At 44.8% G+C, this 18716-nt stretch overlaps 1 protein-coding gene across 7 annotated transcripts; it reads left to right on the plus strand.

Annotated features, from left to right (window-relative positions):
* The first annotated feature begins 72 nt into the window (after positions 1 to 72).
* Positions 73 to 17949, plus strand: IL21R (interleukin 21 receptor). Of its 7 annotated transcripts, none has more exons than XM_083872855.1 (10): positions 73 to 217; positions 1494 to 1584; positions 7580 to 7654; positions 10778 to 10883; positions 11500 to 11696; positions 13313 to 13464; positions 13867 to 14044; positions 14406 to 14499; positions 15304 to 15385; positions 15890 to 17949. In XM_083872855.1, exons 3-10 carry the CDS (start codon positions 7600 to 7602, stop codon positions 16802 to 16804), a joined length of 1779 nt encoding a protein of 592 aa, XP_083728981.1. In that variant the 5' UTR covers positions 73 to 217; positions 1494 to 1584; positions 7580 to 7599; the 3' UTR covers positions 16805 to 17949. The 7 variants fall into 7 exon arrangements, 6 of the variants coding, with proteins under 6 accessions (XP_083728981.1, XP_083728980.1, XP_083728979.1 ...); XM_083872854.1 differs by lacking the exon at positions 73 to 217 and adding an exon at positions 1222 to 1316; XR_014591212.1 differs by lacking the exons at positions 73 to 217; positions 1494 to 1584 and adding an exon at positions 7287 to 7436 and having other exon boundaries at positions 15890 to 17666; positions 17783 to 17805.
* The last annotated feature ends 767 nt before the right edge of the window (positions 17950 to 18716 follow it).

The raw sequence follows: 18716 nt of genomic DNA on the forward strand, positions 1-18716 counted from the left end.
TAACAGTGTGGTGTTTGTCCTCTGATTGAAGGCTACCAAGTTGGTGACTAATATATAGCACTGGGATTTTCCTACTTGATGTTGTTCCCCCAGCTCTTAGAAATGGGGAAATTTGCTATAAGCTGAAGTGTTTGAGGTTGACTGCTTCTCCCCAGCTCAGCTACTGCTGGTTTCACTTGCAATGAGCCACCCACACAGGAACAAGAATTATAATGAGGTGAGAAAACACTGGACTGTCTTCTGGGAGTAGAATTTCCATGCCTGGGTCAGCCTTCAGTCCTTTTTTTGATGCCTTAGAGAATTTCTGTGAGAACCAGGTGTGCATTGGCCGTGGCTGGCCACGGAGCCAGTGCCCATGGTAAGTAACCAGCTGAGGTCTGGAGGAGCTGGCTTGTACTGTGCTGCAAGTGCTGACCAGTGCACATTATATGGCAGGTCCTGGGCTTGAAGGTTGTGCAGGGCAGTTCACTGCTGGGTGGTCTTCCCCCTCCACTGCCTGGCTGAGGTGCTTCAGAAACACTTAGTGTGCTCCTCCACAACATGAGGAGGGGACAATTAAGCCATGAAATGCCTCATTTCCTCCACTACAGCAACAATTAGTATACACAGTTTGGCACATGCTGAGTATTTCATAACCTCATTCTGAGCTGTGCTGGGCCCCTGCCACAAACACCCGTGTTCAGAAGTATTAAGAATTCTTCTCACTTCTGTCAACCTGCCTTTGCTGTTCTTACACCTAAAAACCTCTGGCTCTGCTCCTATATTGGGTTTGTGTAGCAAGATTTTATTGTGGAGAGGGGCTACAAGGGAGGTTTTTCTGAGAAGCCACTCCTTTCCTGCCTTTTCTCCTCAAGGCACAGTACATTGCTGCCAGTGACATGAGAAGTCACTAAATGTATCAGGACTGCATGTTCTGTGGTTTGCAGATGCAGCTTGCTGTGTGAGCCCTTTGCTTTGCACATGCTGCCACAGCCAGAGGCTGAAGACAGCTGGTGTGTTTTTCACCCTATGGCAGGTGCTGGAAGCTGCCTAAGGCACACTCCACTGCTGCACCAGCCCCAAGTGTGGAAGAGCTGCAGCCAGGCAGGATAGGTGGGACGTGCTGATTTTTGATAGCTGTGGTAACACAGAGCTCTGTGAGATGCAGATGAGGATCTTACCATAAATAGCTGTGGGCCAGCAGCAGAGTTCTGGTCTTGGTGCATCCCCACTTGCAGAGATCTGAGGACAAGCTGATAGACGTTTCCTCTAAGGGGGCCAGTTTCTGCCAACCTGCATGGAAGGAGCAGGGAGTTCTGCCAGCACTGCCAGCTCAGGTGAGCACTGTGGGAATGCATGACAGCCTTGCTGACCTCGTGCAGAGATGCTCTGGGCATGTTTTGCATGGTGCAGCTGCGGATGTTGGGTTTGAGCCTGAGCAGAGCTTTAGGTTTCTGTTTCACATGGTCAGGGTCAGTTCACAAAGCACAGTCATTCCTGTTTCTCTTTACCAGCATGTGTCTGGTGATTTCCAAAGAGAAGACATAAGCTTCTGTGCAATCTCCTCCATGTGAGCAAGACAAACATAGCCACAGCCCTGTGAAGGTAAGCCCTTTTCCTCTGGCTAGAGCCAAAGCAATGTCCTTTCACCCATGAGCCCATACACTTATGCAGTATGGGTTCAGACTTGATGGATATTGGGCAAAACAAGAGGCTGATCCCAGTGTTGATGGCTACAGATAACTGGCAAAGGCAGAAGGGAGGCAGGAGGGCAGGATGCTGGGTCTCTGCAGGTGACATTCAGTATTCCCCAGACTGAAAGCAATGCACTCCTCCCTCCCTCCCCTGCAACATCCTGTGTCAGCTCACAGCCACCACCTGTGGAGCTTTGGTGTTTTTCAACCTGCTGCTTTGCTGACTAACACCTCTGCTTTCTGCCTGGCTCATTCATATTTTAGCCTGTTTCCTGAGCTTTGAGGTGGTTTCTTCTATTGCTTTCCCTTCCAGCAGAACACTGTTACTCATGTCTCAGCTGTTCTCCTGCCATTTTTTACTTGTTGTAATGTATGATTATCTTCCTCCTAAATGTCACCAGCCAGCAATGGTGCCTTTGACCCTAAAGTTATGACAGGTCTGTATCTTTGATGCTGCTGGTGATATTGGTTTAATTCTGTTATGACAAGAAGAAAGTACAGAGGTAGTTCTGTTTCTGTGGAGTTTTTTCTCCTTTTCTTCAAATCATAAACCTAGTAAGTCCACAAGTGACTAGTTTTATATCTAGAGAAAAGAATTGTCCACTCTGAATGTTGTTTTTTCGATGTGTATTCTTGCTGATAAATACATACAGATGTTGCCCTTCTTCCAGTGATGGCAAAATGTTTTTGGGTCATGAATAACAAAATCTACCAAGCCTTCCCTTGTTTGGCCTTCACACTTGCTTCTTGGTGAATATTACTGCTGCAGGCTGGGCTGAAATTACAATTTTTATGAGTTAAATTTGAAGAAAACAAGCCTTTTGGTGCAATCTATAAAGCCTCACCTGTCTAGGAGCCAGATGACCTCCTTGCCTGTGGTCTGAGGATTGGTGCTGTTGCCCTGATCCTGGGACTCCTTGGGGAATGGATGGAAGCTGAACGCAGTGGTGCTTGACTGTCTCCAATGTAGCACATGCTGTACTGTGTAGTTTGGCTTAGCCCTTTGGTACCTTGACAATGATGCCTGCTCACTGCACAAGTCTAAGTCCACCAGCCTCACTATGACCTTTTAGACATGGGGCTTGTGAGTTTTTATCAGCTCTCCCACACTTTTCTCATGTAAGAAAGCAGAGCAGTACAGTAATAAATGTTGTGTGGGTGTTCGGACCTGAATTCATCACCTCCTCTCACCACATCCTTCTGTTGGCACAGTAATACTGATACACGGGTGACGTCAATCTCCATTTATCGCCGTGTATTCCAATACACCACGGCCTTTGGTTGTGCACAAGGAGGCTTTGCTCTTACTCAGTGCTGAGATCCACCTGCTCCCCAGCTCCTCAGGCTGGGTCTGCCGCTGCACTAATGATTTAGCCAGGCTGGTCATGGAAGTTTTGGAGGGCTGAAATGCACAGAACAGGGCAGGTAACGTCCATGTTTCCACCGATTTTCCCTGCTGCCAGTTTGTTCCTGCTTGATGTCGCAACTTCACTGTGAATCTTTCCTATGGCTGATGTGGTCCTTGTGCCCCGGCTGTCATTGTTCCTAGCCTCTGGACAGCCAGACCACCCCTTTGTCTCCCTGTTGCTTCAGCTTTGTGATTAGATGGCAGTGTGCATCAATGATTTTTTTTTTTTCCAAGAAGAAAGCTTGTTTGGGCATATAACTGGTGGACTGTGTGTTCCACTCTTTTTTACTGGGGTGCAAAAGTTCATTTTCTCATGCTTGAAAATACCATTTTTTTTTCTTTCTTTTTTTTTACTTAAACTGAGTTCTTACTTAGTTTTGTTTTGGGGTTTGGGTGTGGTTTTTTTGAGTTTTGGGGTTGTTTTTTTGTTGGTTGGGGGGTTTTGTTGTTTTTTTAAATTGGTTGGTTGGGTTTTGTTTGGTTGTTTTTACTGTATTTTATTATTGTATTTGGGTGGGGGGATTTTGTTTTGTTTTTAAGTACATACATTTCCTGAAAACACTTCAAACTGTGAGCTTAGGCTGCATCCACATTTGGCAGCTTATAGCATCGTATTTCCAGATCCTTAACAAAAAAAATCTTCATCAATGTCTGTCTGTATTGGTCCTATTTCCTATTCTCTGGCATATTAAAAACTTGTAGCATCACTTACATGTGTATATTCTGAATGGCTGCCCAGCTTTATTGCTGTGATCTCATAAAGATACTACAGAGTTTGCAGAAGTGGTACTTGGCAGCTGTACAATGCTTGACATTTTATAAGAAGCGTCTGTGTTGCAAGGATGGGTGAAGCTGATTCAGAGTCCCCATTTCACAGACTGAGAAAATGAAATGAGGTAGAAAAGACTTTTCTAATGCCAGACTGGGCATTCCTGCCTCTGCTTGTTGCCCACTGCCATTCTTCCCTCCAGATGAACAATCACATGCTGAGAGATGGAGGTAAATGGGAAGGGTGTAACAAATGGAGGGATGTAGGAAAGGTGGAGGTTCCAATCATAGACTGGGATTGAAGCTTACAGGAGGCCTGACTGGAGCATGCTTCAGAATTAGGGCTGTTATACATCTTCATTGAAGTCATGAAGAGACCACAAAGACACTGCTGTAGAGCTGCAGCTTTCCCAGCTCTTCTGCACATGTCTTGTCTGTCTATAGCTTGTCATAACAATCTGGAGAACAGCCAGAAGGTCAGACAGTTTCAGCAGTACTGAAACTGTCTATGGTGCTCTCAGAGGTCACAGTTCTTTCCTACCACACTGAGATAGGGAAAGAGAAGGGCAGAAATGTTGGACTAATCTGTGGGCACAGGCAAAAGTAAGAGATGGGACAATGGGATCCCACTTGAGAAAGTGTTGTCTCTTTGTTTCAGCTATTTTAGCAGACCCTACTGGTTTTCTTATTTTTGCTACTGTGCTCTTCTTCAGGAATCTTCCTTCTAGATTACAAGGCTGTATGCTAACCTATCCCCATTGTGTAATGGCAGCCTTTGGTATCTCTGTAAGACATTTACCCAATGAGTTACTTGGGCTTCTTGCTTTGACTTTTTCCTGTTCAGTCCTGCCTGTCCCTTCAGGCTGATGGTACAATTCTCTGAGCAGAGGAAGAAAAGTAGGGGAGGCCCTTGAAAGAAACCACAGTCCAATAGGTAAAAGCAGAAAATACTTTCCTTGCATTGGTCTGTTCATTTAGGCAGGAATGAGCATAAAAGCAGAGAGCTATTGCAATACTGTGAATACGAAGCATCAGAAGCCCTGCCAATTGGATTCTGAAATAAGTGGTGGGTCTACAGACCTCTCTGAGGGCTTAGCACTTCCTTCCTTCCTTCCTTCTTTCCTTCCTTCCTTCCTTCCTTCCTTCCTTCCTTCCTTCCTTCCTTCCTTCCTTCCTTCCTTCCTTCCTTCCTTCCTTCCTTCCTTCCTTCCTTCCTTCCCTCCTTCCCTCCTTCCCTCCTTCCTTCCTTCCTTCCTTCCTTCCTTCCTTCCTTCCTTCCTTCCTTCCTTCCTTCCTTCCTTCCTTCCTTCCTTCCTTCCCTCCCTCCCTCCCTCCCTCCCTCCCTCCTTCTGTCCAACAAGGCAACAAGTCACCTTTCTTTGTTTTCCATGGTGGCCAAGAGTGTGACAGTCACAATACAAAGTGATGCTGAGATGGGCTCATGGTGCAGCCAATCTTAGCATGAAATCAAGTGAGCAGGTTCCAGATGGCAGGATAACAATAACAGCAGGCCTTCCTCAAAGGAATGAGGATTTGGAGAAGAGCAGTGGAAAATGGGTGAGATCACAAGGTGCAGTTAGATAGTGGACTGTATCTCAGTCACTAGAGACTGCACCACCAGAAGTAGTGGTAATGACAAAAGTTATTATACAGAAGAACTTGGAGAGCTTGGACCAGAGGGGTCCAGGAAAAGTGTTTACTCAAGGCAATGCGTGATGCAGAAAGAAGGGCTGGAGTACAAAGGTAGAGTGTTTGCCCTGCCACTGGCAACAGGTGAGGGAGGATGGCAGGGTGCCTGGGGGTCCTTGCTGAGCTGGAACAGTGTTTCATGGGCAGGGTTTGTTTGGCAGGAAAGAAGGGGCAGCAGCTGCATCATTGCTCCCACAGCAGGGTGTGACACAGTGTCTATGGCACCTCCAGAGTGAGACTTGCTGTTCTCACCTGGGCACTGACACCCTGAGAACACATCTGTGAGCTTACATGAGGCTGCAGGGGCTTTCTGGTAGCTGCTAAATTTGTTTTGCTTTCATTATTTGAGTAAACCTGGGAAATTTTTAAACACCACAAATGTTCCCTAAGTCTTCAAGGTCTCATGGGTTTCTCTCTGCTGAGCGATTGCCTTGGGCGTTTGTTACTTGTGGTAGATGCAGCATAGACACCCCAAAACCCCAGAGACCTGCAACCCCCCATATGAAGACAGGCTGAGGGACATATAGATTGAGATCAGCTCTGCTGACAAGGACCTAGGGACATTGTGGATAGAAAGCTGGCCATAGGCAGGCCATGTGTGGTAGCCCAGAAACCCCTGTGTCCTGCAGCTCTTCTGCAGCAGTGTGGGCAGCTGATAGAGGGAGAGGATTCTCCCCCTGGACTCTGCTCTCTTGACACCCTACCTAGTGCTCTGCCTTCAGGTCCGAGACCCCCAATGTGACAAGCATGGGGAGCTGCTGTAGTGAGTCCAGAGGAGGCCACCGAGATGCTTCAAGGGCTGGAGCATCCCTGCTGTGAGAAAGTTGAGAGAGTTGGGCTTGTTCAGCCTGAAGAAGAGCAGGCTTTGAGGAGACCTTACTGCAACCTCTCATTATTTAAAGGGAGACAGTAAAAAAGATAAGGACAGATACTTTAGCAAAGTCCGTTGCAACAGCACAAGGGGCGTTGGTTTTATAAAATTAAAAGAGTATATCAGATTATGTGGCATGGCATATGGGCCCTTCCTGCTGTCTGCGCATCCTTGCAACTTGCTTTCAGTGAAACTATGTCCCCAAAACAATACGCATTGCTTCTCCAAAGTCTTGTCCCATTTAAGAATAGCTTGACAAAACAGTGCTGAAGTCTGGACCAGGCATCAACAGCCAATACTCTACAGGGAGCACATTTTAAGTCTTTCTGTGTACATCCATGTGTTTCTATAAATGTTTAAGTGCTGTGAAAATACAGCTTTAAATATATTATATGACTTGAGGGCTTTGTCTTAGAGCACCGTCTGTGGGTTGAACAGTCATTTGTATGTGATGCCATTTCCTCTGTTTTAAGCATCCTGCTGTCCCCTTCTCTGAAGACTTTCTTGTAGGGTCTCTTCAGGGCATTAGGGCAACCTCTCCCTGCAGTCAGTACTGTACATTGTTCTCTTGGATGCTACGTGGGAGGCTGGGGGTTTTTTTTCTCTTTTTTTTCTCTGGCCTGTCTTTCTGGAGTCCCTTAACTAGATACTTCATGCTTATTTAACTATAGGTAGGCCAAAGCAATGAGTTCTCACCAGCTTTCCTCACACAGACCCACAATGATATTATGGTATTTGGCCAATTCACTGCACAGCTGTTTAATCTGCAGCCATGTCACTTCTAGTGGCAAGCCATTCCTAGTTGCAATACTAATGAAGAAAAAATGGGTTAGCAATTAACCCAAGAGTCTTTCTTGTTGCCTGGACAAGGGCTGCAGCCACTTTGTTGCTTTCCCTCTGCATGTGCTGGCAAGGAGCAAAGACTTCACTGACCTTGCTTATGGCAAGCTGGCAGGCTGTTGGTCATACCCCCTTAGCCCATGGAATAGATACACACAGGAGAGCTGAATTTAATTGTCTAAATAAGGTACTTTACTTTTACATGTTTAAATGAAAGCAAGATTAATTCCACCTCAACCTTAATCAAGTAGATGTCTGACCAGAGCTTTAAATTGGTTGTGGGAGTCTTGTTTGAGGTTGTTTTTCTTGTTTTGGTTTTTTCTTCTCCAGGACATCCAGTGAGAACCACCATGAGGAACAAACAGTGGGTCCAGAATATTTTCTTCTGCCTTTTATTCCAGTACAGTAAGTCCTCAGATATTTCTTTCAGGTTGTACACCCACAGGATTACCTTAGTGACCATATGTGCTGGCTCTGATGAGATGTCCATGGCACAAGGTTGCCAGGGGACAGCAAGCTTAAGATAAGGTCTCAGGGGAGAGAGTTCCATGTGGTAATAAGTGGAGGACAGGCACAGAAAGGTGCACAGCTGGGCAGAGTTCAGCCAGGCTGTATACTGCTCTGGGGAGCAGCACTAGCAGAGAGCCTGCAGAGGTAGTGCCTGCCTTGCATTGAAATGTCTTCTAGTGACATTAGAGTAGGATTTCCCCCACGAAAAATACCCTTTGCTGTAGAAAAGGATCTGGTGGGTGAGACAGGATATCCCCAGGGTTGCTGTTGGCTGGTCAGTCAGGGTCAGTGGAGTGAACCTCTCCTAGTCTGAGTCCCTTTGTTTAGGACTGGACTGTGCATAGTACCCCCCGTCCCGTCCCCCCCCGGCCCCGTCCCCCCCCACCATTTTTTGCTGGTTCCTACCCACACTGCAAACTCCATCTGACTCAGAGCTGACTTTCTGAACAGATCAGCTGGACAGAAAAAGGCAGTGACAGCCATGTCTGCAGAGAGCCATGCAAGTTTAGTATCTTACCTGCTGCTTTTAGGCAGAACATTGGATTTGTCCCAGACCTAAATAAGGAGAAAAGATGCATTCAGAATTATATCTTCCTGTCATAGGGGACCACTGTGATGTCTGGTCTGGATTTTGTGTGATGCAAGCCAGGGAATTACCATGTGCTAATTTCAGTTTGGATCAATCTAGACCTTACTGTTAGAAATATTCAAGTTTTGTTTCTGAAGCTGCCAAGGACAGACATTTCATCCTAGATCTAACTAACCAGTTTTAGGACACTTAATTATTCCTTTCCCAGTAAAAAGCTGTCCTCTTAATTTTGTTAACAGATTCTTGCCCAAAGATACCCTTGCAACTCACCAGCTACCTAGGAATAGTAGTCTGTCTACCTAGGAATAGTAGTCTGTTTGACTAATTAACATAATAGCATAGAAGAACACTAATTACTGCTGCTTAATAGCCTATTAATACTTGCTGCCCTTTCTAAAGGAATGCAAGAGATTTCTAACCCCATTTTTCTAGGAAAATAAAGTTAGGCAAAAAGAGAAAAAGTATGTTGCTCAGGATTCTGTAAATAGTGCTTGGTCCAGAACCCTCAGAAGAATCGACTCAGGGTTCAAAATAAAATGTGAAAACTTAATGAAAACTTTAAAACAGAATTCTGAAATTGGTGTGAAATGAAAAAGTCAAAATGAAGCTTTAAAAAAAATTATATACACATCCTTGGAACCAATCTGTTGCAAACACTCCCAAATTTCTTCTGCCACCATCCTCACTCTTTGGGTTAAGGAGGATCTTGTATGCAAATCTGAGAGCTGTGTAGGGAGAGTAGTCTGTGCTCTGATATGTGAGGATTAGGAAGTAAATGTTGTGATGGGTGACTTCAGCAGGGAAAGGTTGGCCTTAGTTTTCCTCTGAATTTATCCCAGCCTAGAAGGGGGCTGCACCCTCCACTGGACACACCTGCTGTGCACTGTGACTGTAAACGCAGACAGCTTGTTTGTGTGGACAGACATTTGGTCTGGAGGGAGGAACAGACGTTCCTGTTTCTGATCACTGCACACACTGTCTGCATTCTGTGGCATGCCATTCTCTGCGTACAGCTCCAGCTGTAAGATTGGGCATGGGGGTTGTTGAACATTATCACATCAGCAAACAACACTCTGGACATAAAGCACGTTGCAACAGGGAAGGAGGAAGCAGGGAGTGCAGCTTCTCTAACCAAGAAAGCAGCAGAACAACAAAGGGAAGTGAGCTCGCAGCATGGTTAGCATCAAAGGGTTTGGTTGCCTGATGGCTGCAAAGTGGTTTGTTCTCAGGAGACTGGGAGCAGCCTTTATGGTAGGGAAGGACCCGTGCTTGATTTAAACATGGATGTAACAATCTTGAGTATTTTCCTAGATGATGACAATTTTATTCCCATCGAAAAGGGGTGATACTTTACATGCCAGAAATGAATGGTCACTGCAGTAGGCATGGTTTGAAACAGCAAGGCATGCTGCATCTCCTGCAGGCCTTTCCTCATTCACCCATTCCTGCTGTAATGGTGGTAGCTCTTGTCAGCCCAGGGAGCTGTCAGGAGGGGATTCATCAATGCAGACATTTCTCACTGTGCTACTATCTCACCTGCCTTGAAATCCAGAAACGTAAGTACAGGACAATTGTACTTTTATAAAACACATACTGGATACTGCTCTGTGAGCAGAGCTCCTGCAGAACAAGTACAAAAATATAAATGCAGCTTTGTGACCACTTTCAAAAAATTACTTGAGTTTCCTAATGAGTATAAGTTATACAATTTCCTCTCAAGTTCTCTTGAGAAGTCTGTAATTAATAAATTTGCTTAGAATGTTTTATAGAAATTATAGCAACTAAAAATTTGCAATATTTTTTTTACTCCCAAATTCATGAAAAACATACTTCAAGGCTTTGGAGCTGGACATAAAAAGTATTGATGCTGCAGATATTAAGATTTAGAAAACAGAAAAGAGAATGGCAAAGAAAAAATTACTGAAATAGCACTTTAATAAAATGTGTAAATTGCTATGTAGATGTACAATGCAAACTAGACTATCAAAGAACAGTACTCAATTTAGAAAATGGTATAATTAAAATGTTTGAATATGCTACTGTTTGTTATTGTATTTCATGCCTCTTCTATGTGCCATATAAGCCAAGACTCTTGGAGAAATATGTGACTGATGCAGTGATTGTATGAGAGAGGCCAGTGATAAGTCTGAAAATTCAGTCACAATCTGGGCATTTCCTGATATTGGCTGCCGCAGTGTTTTAAAAAGTTTTTTGTTTGACACTTATCTTGCCATCAATGACTTGTTAGAGTTGGAACACATCTTACATCCCAAAACTGGAGACTTTCAGTGGGAGGGAGGATGGTTTGCAGAGGCTGGTCTGTTCCTCTCAGATTTAGTGGGAACCCTGAGTAGTGCATATATTGATATAAAGTTCTCCTTACGTTACCACAGAAGTTGATATTGTGTTTTCTCTTTCCAAACCTACAGCTGTGTGTTTTGAAAGCCTCACTTGTTTTGTGGACTATGTACAGACCCTGACCTGTATCTTGCGAGATGAGCTGCGTGCCGGCTCATACAATCTCACTGCGATATGGTATGTCTTGGTGGGGTGAGCAAGTCCAGTCACTGGCCTCTACATGGCCACAGCACTGTGGCAACCTTCTGTCCTCTTTGTTAGGTAGAAATCCTGTTTTTGCTGCCATGTTGGTTTTTTACTTGGTATTTTGCACTCCAGTTACAAATTGACTTCTTCCCTAGCAAAGGACCCCTGGTTCCAGTGTCCTCTGACTGTGCTTCTTGCTGCTGAGTGCTGTGCTGACTTCAGCTTCCTTAGCATTGCCTTCTCTGCTGCCGTGGGAATACCTTTCCCTTTGCTGCTGTTAAAAGTGAACTTTCACCTGTGTGCATTGGTGGATTGTCCAGTCTGCTGCTGTTCTGCCTCAGCAAGGAAGTGGATACAGTCTTGGGCTGTGTAGCCCTGAGGAGCACCTTTCCTTTCCAGAAACACTTTCTTATTTCTCTAAAGGTGCTAAGCTGAGCAAGTAGAAGGGAAAAGAAATCTGATGAAGTTCAAAGACAATTTTTTTATTTGAATGTGTTGATTTTTCATTTTAATCATTTCCTGTACTTGGTGGTTCAGCAACGAATTAATCCAACTACAGCATGTGAGTAGTTGATATATGCAAACTTGTTCATTTTGGCTTTTTTAGGTTTCCTGAGGAAGATCCAAAAAATATTGCGGCTGACTGCAGTCTCCTGAGATTGTCAAAGAACACCAGTCACACACAGTACACATGCACTGTGGACATGACTGAATTCCTGGCAGATACCAAAGTCCAGGTGGATGTTGCAGACATAGCTGATGGGCAGCACGTGCTTTCCAAAGACTTTTATTTGTCAGACAGCAGTAAGTACAAAAATGGTGAACTAGATAAATACTGATTGACTTTATGTGCTAGGATAGTCTGGGCAAGGAGTGAGAGTGGCAAGCAGTGCGGGGCTACATTTGCTGTACACTGACCTGCATAAAGCACTGTGCTCTTATTGCTATTATGCTTGAGGCTGAGCTTTGAGCTGGCTTGATCGATTCTTTTTGTGGGGAAATTCCTTTTCCCCATAAAGCAGTAGGTGATAAATATCCACGTTAGACCAGTCTCATACCAAGGCTATGCCATAGCTTGTTCTTGGCTGGATTCTAAAGGGCAGGAGGAATTGCTTTATTACAAATGTCACAAATCACAGATTCCTTAAAATGGTTTGGGTTGGAAGGGACCTTAAAGATCATCCAGGTCCAACCCCCTGTTCTGAGCAGGGACACCTTCCACTAGACAAGCCCCATCCAACCTGGTCTTGTACACTTCCAGGGATGGGGCAGCCATAGTTTCTCTGAGCAGCCTGTGCTAGTTCCTCACCACTCTCACAGACAAGAATTTATCCCCGATATCCCATCTGACCCTGTCCTCTGTCAGTGTGTTATTATTTCATGCCCTTGTCAAAAGTCTTTCTCCAGCTCTCTTGTAATATCCAAGGAGCTGGAGGCTCCCAAAAGGCTTTTGCAGTGGACACCTGAACCAATGTGACATTATTTTGGGTGGCACAAGGTGTCCCAGATGTAGTAGGATGTGCCCCTTTCTGGGGCAATTCCTAATAATTTCTCCTGCATGACACGAAGACTGAATGCAATCATGTAGCTGACTTGGTGGAATGTTGGTATGTTCTGGGCTGTGTAGCAAACTGAAGAAAAGGAGTGGTTAGCCAGGCAGATGGGTACCATGCATAGGAATGACATAGGAAAAAGATTTTTCTATTTGGCTTCTTCTCAAATTAAACTTTACTGAGAAGTGTCATCTTTTTGACAAAGGCCATAACATTTCAGGAAGCCTCCTTTCTTCAACTGACAGACTAGAGACTGGGTGGTGGTGCTTTGCATATCTCCTAGAGGTCCTCATCCAAAGGCACCATATCTCAGTGGTGGGCCCTGCAGACTGCTGGAGTTTTGCATTACTGCTTTTCAATATATGAACACTCCCTGCAGGGATACAAACATTGCTCTTTGGGCAGTTGGGACATGGAATTGCTGTGGGTTTATGCAGTGTCCCCTAGCCTCAGCTTTTCCTCATGACTCTGTTACATTGAGGGGTATTTCGCCAATTTTGCAAATGATTGTGACTACACAGAGTTCTTTTATGTCATGAGAAGAACAAGGTGCTCTATATTTTACATAATCTCCCAGGAGGTTATTAGCCCTGTGAACTATCTTTCCTTCTCCATGGGCAATGAGGAGGTTCAGAGACAAGCAGAAGATATATTCAGAGAAACACGGTCCTGACTTCATTATTCTTTTCATATGTGAGGTTCTGTGCATGGCTGAGGGCAGGAATGCTGTGGATGTTCTTTAGTGCAGGAAGGCCCACCACTGCCAGGACAGCTTTGTTCCCTACACACTCTGCATTGCTGATACCATGTTGGCCCATCTTTTAACTGTAGTAATCTTATGAAAGGTAACACCATCCTGTCTTGCAGTAAAACCACAGCCTCCATTCAACCTGACCGCTTTGTATTCAGAGGGTTACAATATTTCTTGGGAAACCATCTACCAGAATTCTTCCTTCTACTTTTTGAATGGGGAGCTGGAATATCAGCTGCGTTACAAAAGAAGAACTGACACCTGGGAGGTAAGTGAGATGTCAGTTTACCACCAAGTAGGATGTACCAGAAAAGAGGCAGCACAACCAATACAGTAGGACTGGTGGGAAAGAAGGGTTTTCATGGTTAAGAAAAAAATGTCTCTCTGCTCAACTGGACTGAAAACAGGCAAACCCAAAAAATAATTGAGAAGCAGAAGCTGTGCCAGAAGTGTTAGATCCTGTGAGGAAGGCTGATAATTCATTCAATTCTCATGCTGTCCTGCCTGAAAGGCTCCCCCAGGATTGCATGCAGCTGCTGACCAGTCAGAGCATGGGCTTGCAGAAACAACATGAAAGCAGAAAAGGTTACTTTGCAGGCATCCTTACTGCACAGCAGTGTGTGCAAAGTAAGAGCAGTCACTCTAGTGTTTGGTGTTTAATCATTCACAGACTCAGAAGACTAAAGCTGTTCATGAAGATAAACGGACATTGGTGATCCTGCCATGGGAACTCCAGGCCAACACTGAGTACGAGTTCCAAGTGAGAGCCAGACCCCAGGAAGACATAGGCTATGGTGGTTTTTGGAGTGAATGGAGTTCTCCACTGTCACTGAAAACCAGCCCTGCCGGTACATGCTGCCAGATCCCCATGCCCTTTCAATTAGTCCAGTGTCAGAGAATGCTTTCAGAAATTTAATAAAAATCTAATTAATTAGAACAAATTTTAAACAGTCCAGTAAAGACAGGTATGGTTAGCTCCCTTACTGGTTATGTGAACACCAAGCCTGGGCTGTCAGTATTGACATTCTCTTGAACACCAATCTCTTGAACACCTCCAAGGATAGTGACTCCATCACCTCCTTGGGCAGCCCATTCCAATGTTTGACAACACTTTCCATTCAAAAAACTCTTTTTCTCCTCACCATCTCCTGTTTATTGATCATGACAATGCAAGGTGAGCCTGAATGACCTTGTCTCTTTCCCCAGCAGTGACACAGACAATAGGTATGGAATGGCTGTTGCTGTTTGGTATTGTCGTGGCAATCATGGTCTCAATCACAACATTTCTGGCCAAACAGCAGAGGTAAGAATGCTTCAGGAGGCAGGAGTTAATGCTTTTAATCTATCTTGTTAAAGATGGGGTGCTCACTTGCAGCCTTCCTTGAATCTTGTATATCTATGAGTGGGCAGCTATGGGCCTGTGAGGGACAGCCAAGAATGGTCACTGGCTGATGTACTGCCCCGAGTGACCTGCTTTTCTCTGGGACTCTGCTGCCATTCAGCTGGCTGGGACAAGATGGTGGCCCATGGGGACAAAGCAAGGGCCACAGAGCATCCTGAGCTGTTCTCCTGGTCTTGTCTGTGCTCTGCTGTTGCCAGATTAAGCAGTATAGCTGTCCCTTTCCGAAGCTGATGTAGGTCCCTCAATGCTGGCTGGAGGCCTCTGTCCCTCTCAGAGGCTTCTCATACCCTTGAAGAGATATGGGGTGCTGACATGGAGGAGGGCTGGGCTGGTGCAGCAATAGGGCTGGCACAGCCCAGGTTTACGGAAGAATTGCATAGGGAAGAGTTCTGGCCTGCAGACCACAAACCAGCCCAGTCTCAGTGAAAATGCATTTCTAGCATTTGGTGCTTTTCCAGGAAGGAAAAATCTGGAACCTCTTTCCTTAATGTGTGTGTGCAAGTGCTGAGGCCTCACCTCCAGTGAGGTTCACAAGAAAGGCTATTAGATGTCTCTGGCAGCACAAGACCTCCTTGGAACCTCAGCCACTTGCTAACTCACAAGGCTGGGCAGGTGATTCCAGTTGCTTGAAATGGCTCTGGAGATGCCTTGCTTTGCATCTGTAATGTATGCTTAACTCCAAAGCCTTTCTCTGTTCTCTTCCAGCTTGTGGAAGAAGATGGCTTGCATCCCAGACCCTGCTCCTTTTTTCAAACCTCTTTACATGGCTCATAACGGAGATTTTAAGGTATAAATGGTCTACACAAGTGAGTGGAGCACATGACAGACTAAAAGGCTATCATGCTATCCTGAGTAAGAGATTCTAATTAGGGCAGTAGAAAGGGAAATCTACCTCAAAGGAATGCCAAACATCTCCAGATATAAGAACCAGAGCTTTCTAGTATCTGCGGTGAAGACCTTTATGTTACATCTATACTCCTTATTCTCCATAGGTGCTGTCTCAGTGTGTGAGCTGAATTAATGTGATTTCTGAAGCCTGGCATCCTGATGGGAGTGCCAGAGAAAACTGCAAAGCCATGCAAACCTCTCAGAGCTAATTATTTTTGATTACTTCAGTTAGTGCTCCTGAATTGCCTGTGTCTCATAATAACAGCATCCTTCTATTATATTGGAGGAGTCAGTGATTTTAGAGTTTGATTTTTGCCTCTAAAAGCATAAGAAATTTGGTTATTTCTGTGGAACCTCAAGCCTTGTGATACTAACCTCTCTCTCTGTGTTTCCTTTTCTGCAGAAGTGGGTTGGTGCGTCCCATATGAAAATGACCTTTGATTTCTTTGAATGGGGAATAGTCCTTCCAGAAATCCTAGAAGTTTACACCACACATCCTTCCAACAGCACCCCACAGGAAGAGCTGCATGAGCTGAGGAAGAATCTGCCTTGCAAGCCCTGTGTGTCTTGCCTGACCGCCCCAGGTCATGGTAGCCAGTCCCTGTGGAGTAGTGTAAACAGCAGTGGTGGGACTGAGGACCAGACATATGGGCACTTGTCAATTGATACAGTGACTGTGGCTGATGAATTTACACCTTGTAACTGCCAGTGCAGCTGTAACCATGTGTACGGAGAACACAAGCATGCCAACAAGGAAGATGATAGTGCTGGGGAATCCGGTTACCCCAAGATTAACATGGATGCGGAAGACAGAAAGATGTCCAGTGACTTGCATTTGGCTGATCTGAGCACACAGGACAAAATACTTGCTTCAGGCTCTGTGTCCACAGACCACTTGAGGAGCACATGTGTCCCAGTCAACCAGCAAGGAGAAAGGGGAGTGGAAGGAGGGGTGGGGAGCATCCTAGAAGCCCTTTGCTTGCAGCCTGATGAGTGGGATTTGGAAAATCCAGGTTCTCTACCTTCTCCAGATGGTGAAAGTGTTTCTTACAGTGAAGGCTTCTATGACTTCTTCCCTCACAATACAAGGTCTGGTGACAGTTATCCTTTGATCTGTGTAGATTTGGACACTATTGACAGTGGTTTTGTGGACTCAGATTGTGGAAGTCCAGTTGACTCTGAATTTGGGCAAAACAGTCAGACCATTTGTGGGGCCATCCCTCTTGAGCAGGAGGGGCAAGACTTTCCACGGAGCTACGTCAAGCAGTGGGTCTCCTGTCGCTCTGAGAGCCCTGTCAGTGGGACACAGCCAAACTAAGGATTTCGATGTTGCCTGGATGAGTGCAGGGCCTTTTCCATAGTATGCCAGGAGCAAAGTGCTAGCAAAATTCAGAAGAAACAAAGTTTACTTTTGTGTAAGCTCTATTGCATAAACTGACACAGAAATATGCCTGTTTCCGTTCCCACTTAGCCTATTAATGTCATAATTTTGCTGTGATTGATTGGTCCCGAGTTTTGTTGGGTTTGGTGTTTTTCTTAGAATCATAGATGAACCTTTCCTTGATGTGAGAAAAATGTCAGAAAAAAAAATCTGTACCTTGAAAATTATCCTTTGGCTTCTGTAGATATGCAAATTTGTTTGTAGTAACCCTATAAAGAGTCCAGAACTTTAAGTTATTTTCCCTGGTATTCTCACATGACTTGAGAGTTTGGCTGTACATGGAACCTTAGAATCATAACCCATGGCAAGCATGTTTGGTACATTAAAGTTCCCCCACCCTTTCCAAACAACATGTGATGTTACTTTTCCTTCTATTATCTTTGTCCCTTTAAACTCAGCTGTAGTGGTTTGTTAATTACAGAGGGTTCCAGACCTGTCCCTGGGGATGAAAACTAATTCTTACATAATCATCACAGAATGCATGTACTAGACACCAAGCACAACTCAGGTTTCAGAAAGAATTTCCAGGTGGAATCTGCAAATGAAAAGTCTTCAAAATATAAATAATTCTAAGCAAACTCTCGCTACTAGGCTTTTCTATTGAGTCAGACTCTCTCCCTGCACTTTTCATGCATATTAATTGAGCAGCTTTTAGAATTATACCAAAATTATTGAAACATTGTCCTACCTGGATATACCTGCCACTTCTGCCTTGGACTTACTCTGCTGCAGTTAACAGGTCAGTAGCACAAATGTCAAGCAATTTCTGCTAGCTAATAAAGCCAAATATGAAACTGCACTGTAACCTTGAATCTGTTTTTCTCTCTTACATCTTTGTATCTCTGATTTTTTCAGGATAACTGTCTTTAAAAGTCACTTTAATGCTGAAATTGATTGTGAAGACCTTTGTCTCACATAGTCATAGTGCTGCTAACCCATAGACTGCTTGGCTCCAGAAGGTCATATCTTGAGAGAACCTTTGTGGTGAACAATGCATGTTTCCAGTGTAGTAATAATCTGTTGTTGCTGTGATACCAATAAACTCCCTTCCCTCATCCCCTTCTCTTACCTGAGACTATAGGTAACCCCACAGCTCCCTAAACAGGAGAGAGCAATGTAGTAAAGAGAAGCTGGCTTTTTCATAGGTGAGTGCTGGGACAGTACTGTGTTGCATCCACATCCTCTGGTTTGATTGTTCAGACCTGCCATGGTATTTGCTATGTTGACTTTGGACCTACATGACATAGATTTGCCCATGTTGTTATTGCTTCCTCAATACATCCCTAGCTCAATGGCTTCCTGGGTACTGTTCTAAGAGATATTAGCTTCTTTGGTTTCCTCCCTCCTTATTTTCCATTTTTCTTGTCATCTGCTGTAATAAGTCATGGGAGATGTTGTCTCCATGTGTTGATGCATTGTCCCTGCTGCTGCCAGTCCCTCACATGCCCTCCACAAGGCAGCAGAGGATCACCCCAGCTCCACTGCCCTGATGAGCTGACTGCCCCACACTTTCCTGCCAGGGCTGCTTGCAGAGTGATCATGTCAATGCTAACATGTACTGGACAGAAGCATTTCTGATGGCCTCAGCACAGTTTCCTGAGCCTTCACCTGGCAGCTCTTTTCACTTCAGAAACTACACTGTGTTAACTGACCCCAGGCTGCTCAAGGGAGAAACTTGCTTGTCTTTCTGGGGCCCTTTACATCTCAGTTCTCTGTGCTCTCTGTTTCCGTTTGTATTGATGGCCCCAGAACTGCTGAAGGAACCGTTTCTGTTATTGGGACACTATCT

The sequence above is a fragment of the Zosterops lateralis genome (assembly GCF_965231275.1).
Source record: "Zosterops lateralis genome assembly, chromosome: 15".
NCBI classification, from domain to species: domain Eukaryota; kingdom Metazoa; phylum Chordata; class Aves; order Passeriformes; family Zosteropidae; genus Zosterops; species Zosterops lateralis.